Source organism: Ranitomeya imitator, chromosome 5, assembly GCF_032444005.1.
Source record: "Ranitomeya imitator isolate aRanImi1 chromosome 5, aRanImi1.pri, whole genome shotgun sequence".
Classification (NCBI taxonomy): Eukaryota; Metazoa; Chordata; class Amphibia; order Anura; family Dendrobatidae; genus Ranitomeya; species Ranitomeya imitator.
This window is the reverse complement of record NC_091286.1, coordinates 233579397-233593614: the sequence shown is the minus strand read 5'-3', so window position 1 is coordinate 233593614 and position 14218 is coordinate 233579397. Positions and strand designations below refer to the sequence as shown.

The following is a 14218-nucleotide window of genomic DNA, read 5'->3' as shown; positions in this document are numbered from 1 at the left end:
ACTTATCTAGATGTGTTGTGAGAACTTTGAGCCCCCAAGTGTTTCACTACAGTTTATAACGCAGAGCCGTGAAAATAAAAAATCTTTTTTTTTCCCACAAAAATTATTTTTTAGCCCCCAGTTTTATATTTTCCCAAGGGTAACAGGAGAAATTGGACCCCAAAAGATGTTGTCCAATTTGTCCTGAGTACGCTGATACCCCATATGTTGGGGTAAACTCCTGTTTGGACACACGGGAGAGCTCGGAAGGGAAGGAGCACTGTTTTACTTTTTCAACGCAGAATTGGCTGGAATTGAGATCGGACGCCATGTCGCGTTTGGAGAGCCCCTGATGTGTCTAAGCAGTGGAAACCCCCAAATTATAACTGAAACCCTAATCCAAACACACCCCTAACCCTAATTCCAATGGTAACCCTAACCACACCTCTAACCCAGACACACCCCTAACCCTAATCCCAACCCTATTCCCAACCGCAAATGTAATCCAAACCCTAACCCTAACTTTAGCCCCAACCCTAACTGTAGCCTTAACCCTAACTGTAGCCTTAACCCTAACTGTAGCCTTAACCCTAACTGTGGCCTTAACCCTAACTGTGGCCTTAACCCTAACTGTGGCCTTAACCCTAACTGTAGCCTTAACCCTAACTGTAGCCTTAACCCTAACTGTGGCCTTAACCCTAACTGTAGCCTTAACCCTAGCCCTAACCCTAGCCCTAACCCTAACCCTAGCTCTAACCCTAGCCCTAACCCTAATGGGAAAATGGAAATAAATACATTTTTTTTTAAAAAAAAATTATTTTTCCCTAACTAACGGGGTGATGAAGGGGGGTTTGATTTACTTTTATAGCGGGTTTTTTAGCGGATTTTTATGATTGGCAGCCGTCACACACTGAAAGACGCTTTTTATTGCAAAAAATATTTTTTGTGTTACCACATTTTGAGAGCTATAATTTTTCCATATTTGAGTCCACAGAATCATGTGAGGTCTTGTTTTTTGCGGGACGAGTTGACGTTTTTATTGGTAACATTTTCGGGCACGTGACATTTTTTGATCGCTTTTTATTCCGATTTTTGTGAGACAGAATTACCAAAAACCAGCTATTCATGAATTTCTTTTGGGGGAGGCGTTTATACCGTTCCGCGTTTGGTAAAATTGATAAAGCAGTTTTATTCTTCGGGTCAGTACGATTACAGCGACACCTCATTTATATCATTTTTTTAATGTTTTGGCGCTTTTATACGATAAAAACTATTTTATAGAAAAAATAATTATTTTTGCATCGCTTTATTCTGAGGACTATAACTTTTTTATTTTTTTGCTGATGTTGCTGTATGGCGGCTCGTTTTTTGCGGGACAAGATGACGCTTTCAGCGGTATCATGGTTATTTATATCTGTCTTTTTGATCGTGTGTTATTCCACTTTTTGTTCGGCAGTATGATAATAAAGCATTTTTTTTTGTCTCGTTTTTTTTTTTTTTTCTTACGGTGTTTACTGAAGGGGTTAACTAGTGGGACAGTTTTATAGGTCGGGTCGTTACGGACGCGGCGATACTAAATATGTGTACTTTTATTGTTTGTTTTTTTTTATTTAGATAAAGAAATGTATTTATGGGAATAATATTTATTTATTTTTTTCATTAGTTAGGATTTTTTTTTTTTTTTCTTTTTACACACACTTGTAAAAAAATTTTTTAACTTTTTTACTTTGTCCCAGGGGGGACAATACAGATCGGTGATCTGCCAGTTTGCACAGCACTCTGACAGATCACAGATCTGTCTGAGAGCAGTGCAGCGTTACCAAGTGCCTGCTCTGAGGAGGAAGATAGGAGACCCCCGGAGCAACGCGATCATATCGCGTTGCTGCAGGGGTCTCAGGGAAGCCCGCAGGGAGCCCCCTCACTGCGCGATGCTTCCCTGCACCGCCGGCACATCGCGATCATGTTTGATCGCGGTGTGCCGGGGGTTAATGTGCCGGGGGCGGTCCGTGACCGCTCCTGGCACATAGTGCCGGATGTCAGCTGCGATAAGCAGCTGACACCCGGCCGCGATCGGCCGCGCTTCCCCCGTGAGCGCGGCCGATCGCCTATGACGTACTATTCCGTCCGTGGGAAGTAAAGCCCACCCCACATGGATGGAATAGTACGTCTAATGGCAGAAAGGGGTTAATAGCAGTGTTCATCTTTGTAAGGCCGGGATCACACTTGCGAGTTCAATGCGAGAAATTTGCGCATTGAACTCGCAAGTGTGACCCTGGCCTAACAGGGATACAACAGCGTAATCTGGTATATTGCAGACTAGGGAATCCACTTGCCTCATTGTACTTAATAGCTGTCAGGGATTCGATCTGCATTCCTTTTTTTCAGAGAAAACAGATAGCACCCCCAACAGAGTCACGAGCATAAACACAATGTGAACCCAGGTTTAACACACAAGGAAGTCAGTAAAATTTAGTTACACACATAATTAAAGCACAAAACCACATTTAACAATAAGCTTTCAGTACCTGAATATCCCGATATGACAAGAGTAAATTTATAATGATATCTGGAGACAAAACTTCAATGTTATCTACACGATGTCGTATCCTTGTCAACTCAACCGCCAACTCCTTTCCAGTGTATTTGTTGCGTGCATGCCTAATGTCATTGAGGATGGCTTCTCGGAAGTATTGGCTACAATAACAGAAAAACAAACAAATTAGTTGTTTTTTTTAATTCAAAATTAACATCTACATGTTTAGGCCGCGTTTGATGACGCATGCGTCGTTTCGTCGTCTACGTTTTGGCGCGGTAAATGCTACATGTAGTAATTTTAGAGGCGTCAATTTGCCGCCTAGAAACGTATGCGGTTGTTAGCGGATGGAATGTGGCAAAAAAAGCATTGCTGTCTATGTGAACGCATGCGGCCGCAAGTACATGCGTTTGCTTGCGTTTGTGAACGCATGTGTTGCACCACAGGAAAACATGTCTAGATACTGATTAGCCTCCCCCCACATACAAAGTGATAAAGGGAGGGAGTGGGCATTTGCAGGTCACTACTCAGCAGAGAACCAGACCAGAAAGACGAAAGCACCTTGGAGGAAACAAGACTCTGAACAATGTGAGTATATCCTAGCCAATGCCTTTATTTTCTATTTTCTGTCTCTACGTGTCCTAATTTCTTCCATTTCTTTCTTTCTGCATGCATCAGAATGTCATCTTCTTCTGATGAGGAGCAACGTCCTGGGCCTGCACAATCCGAACATGTCAGTGAAGTGAGTACTCAACTCCTCTGATTGGTAAGTATTCACTGCCACATCTACACGTGACAATTTTTTTTTTCTTTTTTTAGAGCACTTCTTCCACTGCGGCAGAAGCTGAGCAGCAGCAGCGGGTTCACGGCCTTATACATGAATTGAAAGTGAAGGATTGCTCCAAGAGGAGAAAGAAGCCGATTTCTCTTATAAGATATATTACAATGTTGACTGTTTTCATATTTACTAGTAGTATGTACAGTATAATAAAAATAAACAAAAAAAAGCTACTCTTTAAACTCATTTTGGTTTATATTATTCCGCCATCCTTATGTAAAGGCCTTACCATGAGCTGGCTTGTGCCATCTTCAAGACCTGAATAAAGCGATCCACTAAGGGCAAACAAATGGGCCCAAGAAGCAACTCGAAGTTAGGCTGCATCAATTCCGTCAGTCCTTTCATGACGCTGCTTTCACAGCAGAACACTTTATTATGGGGTGTGATCATGTAAGGAACAAATGTGTAGCTAGCTGTGCAAGTCTACAAGAAAACAAATGTATAAGATGTTAGAAATACTTCTAAATGTAATTGAATGTTAATCTTTAATTAGATAACATGACTACACTCTTCACCATTAAAATTGCAACAAGAAGGAAAAATTGTGGAATTACGGAAAGCACAAAATGGATAAAACATTAATGACATGTAAAAAGTGACAAATGCAAACAGAATTTTCAAAACATCTCAATATATTCAGTACTGAATAGTAGCCCCATGTGCAGTAATACACATACTTAAGTGCATTGGCTGATATCAATGAGGTTATTAATGGTTGTCTGAGGAATGTTTAGTTGCGCTGAATCCACTTGGGAGTGTAAATCATTAAGATCCGCAGCTTCATATGTAATTGCTGACCAATGACGTCCCAGATGTGCTCGATGGAAGACAAGTCCAGAGATGCTGCCGAGTATGGTAGCACGTTTAGGCCATACAGGCTGCTCACAGTAGCGGTCATGCCTTCTAAATTAAGTTTCATTGTTGAGTTTTTGTTGGGAGTACACAAATTCCATCTAGTGGCTGAATTTATTAGCTTTTTGTCCCTCTGCTCTTCCTGTCCCTTGCTCTGTAGTGGTGCATTTTGGGAAAAAGCTCATTACCTCACAGACTGGTGTTCAGCGGACATCCGCCATTTTGCTCCCTTTCATGATAGCATTGCTGGTAAGAAGGATTATGTGTTGTTGCAGGCACCAGATACACCAGACTCTCTCCTGTATTAGTCAGTTGTATTTATAGGACTGGATAGCAGGCAGGTACAACACATGTTGTTCATAAACTGTTCAGCCATTTAGCTCATGTATTTCTGTGTCACCTGTATACATGTAGTTATACCTTGTTATTTCACTGCTCCTAGTTTAACCGAATGTGCAGTATTTACTAATGTTCAATACACTACACAGACTTCAGGATACAGTCTTCTTATTGGACTATGGTAGATCGGTTTAGCTGCCCATCAGACTATGCACACACCTCAGGGGAACGTGTAGTGAGGGCAGAACAGTGAAACAGCGGCTACCAAGCCAGTAGGATTCAGGACACTGACTACAAAGACTTGGTACAGCTGCTGCAATGTCTGCACAGCCAAGCATTGCCTTAAAGACACTATGTCCCTGAAATCTTCATACAGAACAAGATCTGTAGCTTTTATCTTCTTGAGGGCATCATCTATCAGCAGAGCTGTCGCCATTACCCATGCAAAAGCTGAAGCTGCCAAAATACAAGCAACCTTTGCTAACCAGAAAATGCAACTGAAGTTAGTGAAAGCACACTTGGAAGCAACACTAGCAGAGCGAGAGGAGAGGACACAAATTGAGAAGGCAAGCCTGGATGCTGCCTTAGAAAGACTAGCACCAGAAAAGGAGGCTGCAGCTGCAAGAGCTGAAGCAGAGTCCCTAGAGGCATCGCAACTCCCTGAACTGCAAAGACAAAGAAGTATGACAAATCCGAGGCTTATACTGTAGGATACATGACAACGTACATCACAGTACATTAACGAGCATCCCAGTTCAAACTCTAATCCTGAGCCAGCACCAAAATAAGAACACGATATCTCCAGTAAGACAAACACGATCCAAGATGAGGCGTATGTCCAGGACAGCTATAATGAAAGTAACAAGCAAGACAACTCTGCCGCTCATCAGGTAACCAAAGCAGATTGCCTTGCTGGCATGTCTTTTGTCACAAAGAAGCAGTAAGACACCAGCTAGTGGCACTCGGAGAACACTAAAAGGTATGAACACACTTCACATCATTACCACGGTGACTCACCACCAGTATACCCTGCTGATAACTGGATAATGGACATTGCCAAGTTCTTTACATGGAGTGACCTTGTCGCCAAAGGGCTCTTAAAGTTCAATAACAATGCAGAAGGGCCACAGGGCCTGGAAAGTTTCTTTCCAAAATGTTACTAGAGACTTTGACCTCTTAGTCAAATGTCTGGGAGAAGAGTCAGGCAGACATGCAGCAATGATCAGAGACATCAATATAAACCATCCTGAGACTGGCCTCAAAATGATCTTGGATAAGCCGGATGAGCAGCAGAGGTAATAGAAAAGAGCCTTATTCAAATGAATTGACGACTTTCCTAAAATATCTTACAAAGGCCTTCAGAAACTCAGAGAACTAAGTGACCTGCTAATGGAAGTCCAGGTTGCTAAATGTAAAGACGACTTGCAGGGGACTCGCATTCCTTGACACTGCCAGAGGTGTAAAACCTATAGTCCAAAAATTGCCCTATAATCTGCAGAAGAGGTGACTCACACATGGTTCTGTTCACAGGTCTGTTGGCCATTGTCAGGAAGAATCAACAGTACAGAATCCCAGCAAGAAGTTCCCCCTCATCTCCTGAAATACAGAGCCTTTAAAGGAAAGCCCATGCAAGATCGCATGAGCTTCCTGAGAGAAAATGGAATCTGCTACAAGTGGTTCATCTACACCTCATCTCACTATGGACTGCAAAGTCAGTATAAAATGTTCAGAATATGATACCACAGACCACATCACAGCGCTACATCCTGGTTTAGTTCCATGGAGTACACAAAACATTCAGACATTGAGCATGGCAGGGAGGAAGGGAACACTGCTACAACTACACCAGGGATCACTTCACAATGTACAGAAGTTTGCAAAGGGTCAATAGACAGTAGGTCATACACCAGAATCTGACTTATCAGAGTCTACCCCGTAGGGCCAAAGCTACAAAATTGTACGCCATCTTGGGTTATCAAAATAACAAATCCTTGGCTAGATCGACGTTCTTTAACCTATTCAATATTAAAAGAGCCAAGCACTCCCTACTCATTAAAAACATGTGACAACAGATCTGAAAGTCCTACTCCAAATGTGGCAATCCACAACACTCACTTAAAACGTATAGCACACCTTTTAGCAGAACTTGACCACCAGGCCTATATAATCCTGTTCCTGGGAAGAGATATTGTCACGCTCGGGAAGGGCAAGTCCAGCGGATGGCACCACATACACAAACAACGGGATGGAAAAAAGGGAGAGGAAGGCCCCAACAGTAGGAAGCGAGAGATGCGGCACCTCCTAACTACAACCTGTGCCTATCCCTAAGCTCCCCTAACACCCTAGGAGGGTCCCCCCCGCCGCCGTCATGTGCCTAGTCCCTAGCGGTCACCTCAATATACCCTGGCTAGTGCATTGGCCAGCAAGGACACTACCTCACCACTGCAGATGGTATCAACACAAGGAAAGTAACAAGCAGGAGACAGACAAGAAAATGAAAAATGATACTTAGCTCCAGCCTCTGCTGCCAGGCTCGAAACAGCAGAGGATATGGAGGAAGGAACCCAAACTCCATAGAAGCAGCAGATACACCGGTGGTACCAAAAAGTAACAAACTCCTAGGCTGGTTTTCATTCTATTACCAACAGTCAACTGATGCATCATGTGACGATTTAAAAGACGGTGAGAGCAGTCACCACCCACATCAGCTGACCAGCAACAAAGAAGCTGCCAGGAAGGATACTGACATTAACCCTGGCTAGCCCAAGAGGAAAAAAGCAACGTTTAAATTATAGCAGAACCAGAGCGGTCATGAATCCAAAAATAAATAGTTACAGATATCCCGCAAATTCATAAAGTGGGATGTCACATCAATGGGCCTCGCAATGCTCCCTATGTCCAAAGGCTAGACATAGGATGGGTCATAATAAGAGACATATGCCCAGAAAGCATGCACTCTCAGTTCTCAAAATATTCTGGAGAATGGTCACCCATCTCTGTTCCAACCCTGTAACAACGACATCCACACCAAGAAACTGCCACACAGCACCCTACTACCCAGCCCTCTACTAGATTCTACTCATGACAGCAGTATAATATCCGACAGCTATGAGGATCAGTTAGGGTGTACAGTCACTCACAGAACAAAACAAGACGGTCAGGTCTCAGTCAATGGAAGACAAGTTGTTCTTAGAAATAATGGACAAGGAGCTTGTTTAGGATGAGACTAACAGCTGGGTCGCACCTCCTCCCTACAGAGTCCACAGACCACACCTAATAAATAACAGATCATGCATTAAAAAAGGTCTCCTCTCTCAAGCGTAACTTCCAAAGAAAACTAGAGATGAAAAATTACTTTCTCCTTCATGGCGATTTTCAAAAGCGATCATGCAGAGATAACTCCCCACTCTCAAAAACTCTGAAGAATGCTGGTTCCTAACCCTGTTTGGAGTATATCACCCAATACACCAGGCCAGATCAGAGTGGTGTTTGATTCTAGTGCCAAGTTTAAAAATGTCTCTTTAAATTATGTTTTCTTCTAAGGCTGCGTGCCCACGATCAGGAATAGCATCATTTTGGACGTAGTGTATTTTCAATGAGTCCAAAACACTGCATTCTACATTGCAAGCAGAGTGGATGGGATTTCTAGAAATCCCATGCCTATTGTGCTCCTATTTAACATTGTGCAAAACTCACCAGCGGTGCAGGTTTACAAGATGAAAATGAATTTCTGCGTATTTTCAACAATAGAATGTCATGCAGTAAATCCAAATCTACCTAAATACAAGTGTGATAATTAGAACGCAGCAAAAATACGCTGAACCCAAAAATCTGTGATTTCTGATCGTAGGGAAGGTGACCTAAAAAGATCCAGAATTCAACAACTAACTGGAACATATTTTCATTCCAAGATCTATTGATGAAAATGTATTTTGTTTGTGGACAACCCCTTTGATATTTCCCCAAACCCAAGATATCTCAATGCTTGTTAGATACCTCATTGGATGTTATTTGATTATTATCATCCATTGACTGCCATATATGTATATAAAAAAAATAATTGGATACATTTATTAATATGGCAAGTCTTTTTTACTAGATGGCTATGACGGGATGGATACCTTCAGCCTGCAACCCATCACGCATTGGATACAGTATATGTCCTTTTTACTAAATAGCAAGAGACTATGTGAAATGGCATCATGACGCATTTCATAATGTAACGCAATTAGAGAGAAGTTCAGGGAGGACAAATCTGTACTGTATATTCAGATTTTTACAGTCATGTAATTTTGTTGGGGAATGTCAACAGAATATAAAATTAGTACAAAATGTCCTGAGAAAATCTAATACGATTCCTGTGAAACCGCAAGAATTGAAAATAGAGGAAGAAAATTAGCTACTAAGAATACAAGGAATTTCCAGGCAGATCATGAAGCATAATTACTATTTAAAGCTGTAAATGATGGGAATGGTCACAGAAAAACATTACATATTTGTTGTGTTGTGTTGTGTTGTTTTAACTTTTATTCCTACAAGAACTGTCTGTTTACAATACGGCGACGCTCCGTTTCCCATAGATAATCATTAGATGCGGTAAAACCGCATCTAATGATTAGTCACATGCGTAGTAACTGCGTAAAGGCAGCTTACTACGCATGTCTCCTAATTTACATGCGATCTTACCTGTCCCGCCGCCGGAAGTCCCGTGTCCACAGCATTTCTCGCAGTAAGCTACTGTAAGTTCTCGCAATAACTTCGCTTACTGCGAGAACTGCCGTGCACGTGACCGGGGTTTATCTCCGGTCACTAGTCTGGTTCTCACGATCAGCTGATTATGAGAACGCTGCAGGCATCCAGATGTAGCAGAGCTAAACTTGTTGTGGGATACTCGTTATTAAGGACTACGTAGGACTCGGAGTATACTGTTGATTTATTATTTTTCCAGGAGAAGAGGGCATCGCATGTATTGAGCGTATAATAAAAATATGGTCAAAACTGTGTGGCGTTTTATTTCATTAAAATACTTTATTCTGCATGGGTGTGTTTTATTAACCCTTTAACATCTATAGGATTAGTAATGGCAGGTATCTTATTGACGCCTCTCCATTACTAAGCCGGCTTAATGTCACCTTACAAAGGTGACATTAACCCCTTATTAACACATATCCCACCTCTACACGGGAGTGGGAAGAGAGGGGCTAAGTGCCGGAATTGGCGCATCTCACGGATGCGCCATTTCTGGGGTGGCTGGGGGCTGGTATTTGTAGCCGGGGGAAGGGGGGGGGGGGCAATATCCATGGCCCCTCTCTAGGCTATGAATATCAGCCCGCAGCTGTCTGTAGACTGTGTCTATAATTTATAGGGGGACCCCACGTCATTTTTTTGGGGGGGTCCCCCTATTTTTATAGCCAGTAAAGGCTAAATATAAAGCTGTGGGCTGATATTCATAGCCTGGGAAGCTCCATGGGTATTAACCCCTTCCCAGGCTACAAACATCGGTCCCCCAGTCGCTGGCTTTCCCTCTCTGGTGCAGAAAATTGCGCGGGAGCCCACGCCATTTTTTTTTTTTTTAATTTAAACATATTGCTTTTAAGGCCGGGGTCACACTTGCGAAAAACTCACATGAGTCTCTCGCCTCAATACCAGTCACTGCCGCCGGCACTCGGGAGTGGAGCATGCTGTTGCACTCATGAGCAGAGCGTGCGGCTACATAGAAATACATGCAACAGCACGCTCCGCTCCCGAGTGCCGTCGGCAATGCTGGGTATTGAGGTGAGACTAATCCGAGTTTCTCACATGTGTGATCCCGGCCTAACTCTTTATGTACCATTTATTATATTTATTACTAAACATTGGGCTTGGTATTATCTATCTATCTATCTATCTATCTATCTATCTATTATCTATTATCTATCTATCTATCTATCTTATCTAGTTATCGATAGATAGATATTTGTAGATCGATAATAGATATAGATACGATAGATAAATACGATAGATCGATACGATAGATAGATATTATCCATCTATCTATCTATTATCTATCTATCCCATATCGGTCTATCATCTATCTACCTCTGTGTGTAAACATTATTCTTCAATGGAGTATGTAAATGAAGAGAACAAGAAATAACATCACAATTCTTTTTTTTGGTATATCTTTATGTAGCTTACTACTGCAGTGCGCAGGCGCCGGGCTTCTCTAACCTTTCCCAGCGCCTGCGCACTGCAGTACTTTGCTCTGCCCTCAACAGGGCAGACAAAGTACATCTGCACCAGAGCCGCGGCAAGAAGACAAGAAGAGGACGTCATCGCTAGAAGATAGGAGGCACTCGATCTGTACCGCGACGCCCATCGGACCGCCCCGCACCGGGACAGTCCCTGGGTGAGCATAATCTAACTTGTTTTTCTTATCTTTCAGGTTACATCAGGGGCTTATCTACAGCATTACAGAATGCTGCAGATAAGCCCCTGATGGTGGTGGCCTTCGCTTATAGGCGAAAAATGGGGTGACAGATTCCCTTAAATAAGAGTTTTAGAGCTTCACATTCCAAAGACATACTGACAGGGTATTTAGATTGTGAGCCCCATTGGGGACAGCGATGATAATGTGTGCAAACTGTAAAGAGCTGCGGAATATGTTAGCGCTATCTACTATATAAAGCTGAATGTGTGTGTGTGTGTGTGTATATATGTGTGTGTGTGTGTGTGTATATGTGTGTGTGTGTGTGTGTGTGTGTGTGTGTATGTGTATGTGTGTGTGTGTGTGTGTGTGTGTGTGTGTGTGTGTATGTCCGGGATTGGCATCTGCACCGTCGCAGCTACAGCCACAAAATTTTGCACAGTCACACGTCTGGACCCCGAGAGCGTCATAGGCTATATTGTGAGGCGAAATTTTAACCCCGCGCGTTCCAATTCACCAAACAATTTTGCCCCTATCTACATAATGGGGAAAAAAAGTGAAAGGAAAAGTGTTGGAGGTGTCGCAGCTACAGAAACAAAATTTTGCACAGTCACACGTCTGGACCCTGAGAGCGTCATAGGCTACGTTGTGAGGTGAAATTTTAACCCCGAGCTTTCCAATTCACCAAACTATTTTTCCCCTATCTACATAATGGGGAAAAGTGAAAGGAAAAGTGTTGGAGGCAAATTGACAGCTGCCAGATGTGAACAAGGGGGACTTAAAGAATGAGAGCGATGGCACCAAAGAGTATATACCGTACAGTTGCTAAAGTGGGACCCCGACATGGGATACTCACCACACACGGGGATATGAACACACACACAAAATGCGCCACACACTACCACGTGCTTGAACACATATACCACCCTCAGCACACATTTCACCACACATACACCAACCTCGCCACAAAAAACAAAACAAAAACAAAAGTCGCCGCTCAAAACTCACCACGCGCAAAACTCGCCACATGCAAAAAATAGGCTCACGCAAAACTCGCCACAAGTGCAAAACTCACCTCATGGAAAACTCGCCACACGCAAAACTTGTACATGCGGAAAAATTGCCACATGCACAAAATTTGCAACACATGCAAAAGTTGCCTCACACAAAACTTGCACATACTCAAAAGGCACAACACTCAACACACACAACTTGACAAACGAAACTCACCCTAAAACACACACAAGTCTGGTATTAGCCTTCAAAAATAAAAATCTGATTAATAAGCAGACAAACTACAAGAGCAACAAATGTACCATATAGGAAATACAGCAGCTGTCAGTCACATGACCTGTCTATTATGTGTATGTGTGAGCTAATATATACTGCCAGGGGGAGGGCTTCCTGTTGGCTGGGGATTTATCAGGCTGCCAATTTATCTTACAAATACTGAGGTAAAAATACTGAGCAAATAACGTGTTAACGAGGTCTAATACAGGAGATCACACAGGTATATAATATATACAGGGGAGATGACACAGATATATACTATATACAGGAGAGATGACACACAGGTATATACTATATAAAGGAGGAGATGACATACAGGTATATACTATATACAGGAGGAGATGACACAGGTATATACTATATACAGGAGGAGATGACACACAGATATATACTATATACAGGGGAGATGACACAGGTATATACTATATACAGGAGGAGATGACATACAGGTATATACTATATATAGAAGGAGATGACATACAGGTATATACTATATATAGGAGGAGATGACATACAGGTATATACTATATACAGGGGAGATGACACACAGCAGGTATATACTATATACAGGGGAGATGACATACAGGTATATACTATATACAGGAGATGACATACAGGTGTATACTATATATAAGGGAGATGACAAGCATGTATATACGGAGGTGAAAATGAGAGGTGTGAGGTGAAAATGAAAAGGTGTGAGTGCAAAATGAGAGGAGTGAGGGAAAATAGTGTAGTGATCGGAAAATGACAGATGTGAGGTCGAAATGACAAGTGTTAGGCGGGAATGAGAGGAGTGAGGGAGAAAATGAGAGGTGTGAGGGAGAAAATGAGAGATGTGAGGGGGAAAATTAAAGATGTGATTGGGAAAATGAGAGGCGTGATGGGAAAATAAGAGAAGTGACGTGCTATAACTAACCACAGATATTTACTATGCCCAGGCAACGCCGGGCTCTTCAGCTAGTATAAAAATAAAGATTATTGTTATTATAGAGCTGCCAGTGAAGTTCCAGGGCAGCCCACAATCCTTTGGAATGATTTTTTAGCTGATCATAGCATTGAATATTAAAGAAGCGTTTAATATCATGAGAATTTTGCTGGAGCTTGGGTTGTGGTACAGGATGTGCTAGATTTAATTCACAAAGTCTTTGGCATACGATAAGTAGGGTGCTCTACTAAAATAAACAAAGTGGCTGACTAAATTGGTTAAAAAAAAAAAAATCTTATTTAATCTTAATTGCATTTCAACTGGCATAGTTAAAGGAGTTTTCTAGTCTACATAAATTATCACATCTCATTGGTGTGGGTCTCAACTATGAGCCAGAATAGGGAACTGAATGGAGCGGCTTGATGCATATGTTCTCTGTCATACTATTCTAAGTCTATGGCTATGATGCAGATATAGCTGCACACAAAAGCACTCCCTACCTCCTTATCTTACTGATATAGACTTTATCTACCTATATGGATGCTGTCATATTCTAATTTTTATTGCTGTTGCTCTTAAAATGTCCTTGACTCTGCTTCCCCTTGGATTTCAATATCCCACTATGACTGTAGGTTTGTGAGGTGCGGCAGACAATGTTCTACATTATACATTTTTACAAGAGTGAGAATAAATTCGTTTCTGAGATGGTTAAAGTCTGATAACACAGCCTCCCAATGCTCAGCTAGATGTAATGAGCTTGTCATTACCGTACTTCTGTTTATGTATCATTACAGTCTTCTCATTTTTGCTACCTGAAATCCAAGAACACCTACAAAGATGAGGCAATTCATCAAAGCTTTTAATAATACTGGTGTCAAATACTCTGAAAAAGCACCATGTTTTGTGCAACATGGTGTTGCACATAAAAAAATTAACAACTTTTGATGTTTTCACGCCAGTATGAAGAATCTCCACCAAAATAGAGTGGTTACATTCAGCGAAAGTGCTGGCGTGTTTATGCCAGAAAGGTTACTCCAGTCCCTAACTAGAGTA

At 42.0% G+C, this 14218-nt stretch overlaps 1 protein-coding gene across 2 annotated transcripts in view; it reads right to left on the bottom strand.

Moving 5' to 3' along the window:
* Nucleotides 1–14218, bottom strand: part of MAP3K5 (mitogen-activated protein kinase kinase kinase 5) — a 295259-nt gene that overhangs the window by 147145 nt on the left and 133896 nt on the right. For both annotated transcript variants that reach the window (XM_069725964.1, XM_069725965.1), the window contains exons 4-5: nucleotides 3580–3773; nucleotides 2505–2673 (exon numbers count right to left, since the gene is read on the bottom strand). In XM_069725964.1, the coding sequence (XP_069582065.1) occupies nucleotides 2505–2673; nucleotides 3580–3773 (363 nt within the window). The remainder of the gene's footprint in view (nucleotides 1–2504; nucleotides 2674–3579; nucleotides 3774–14218) is intronic.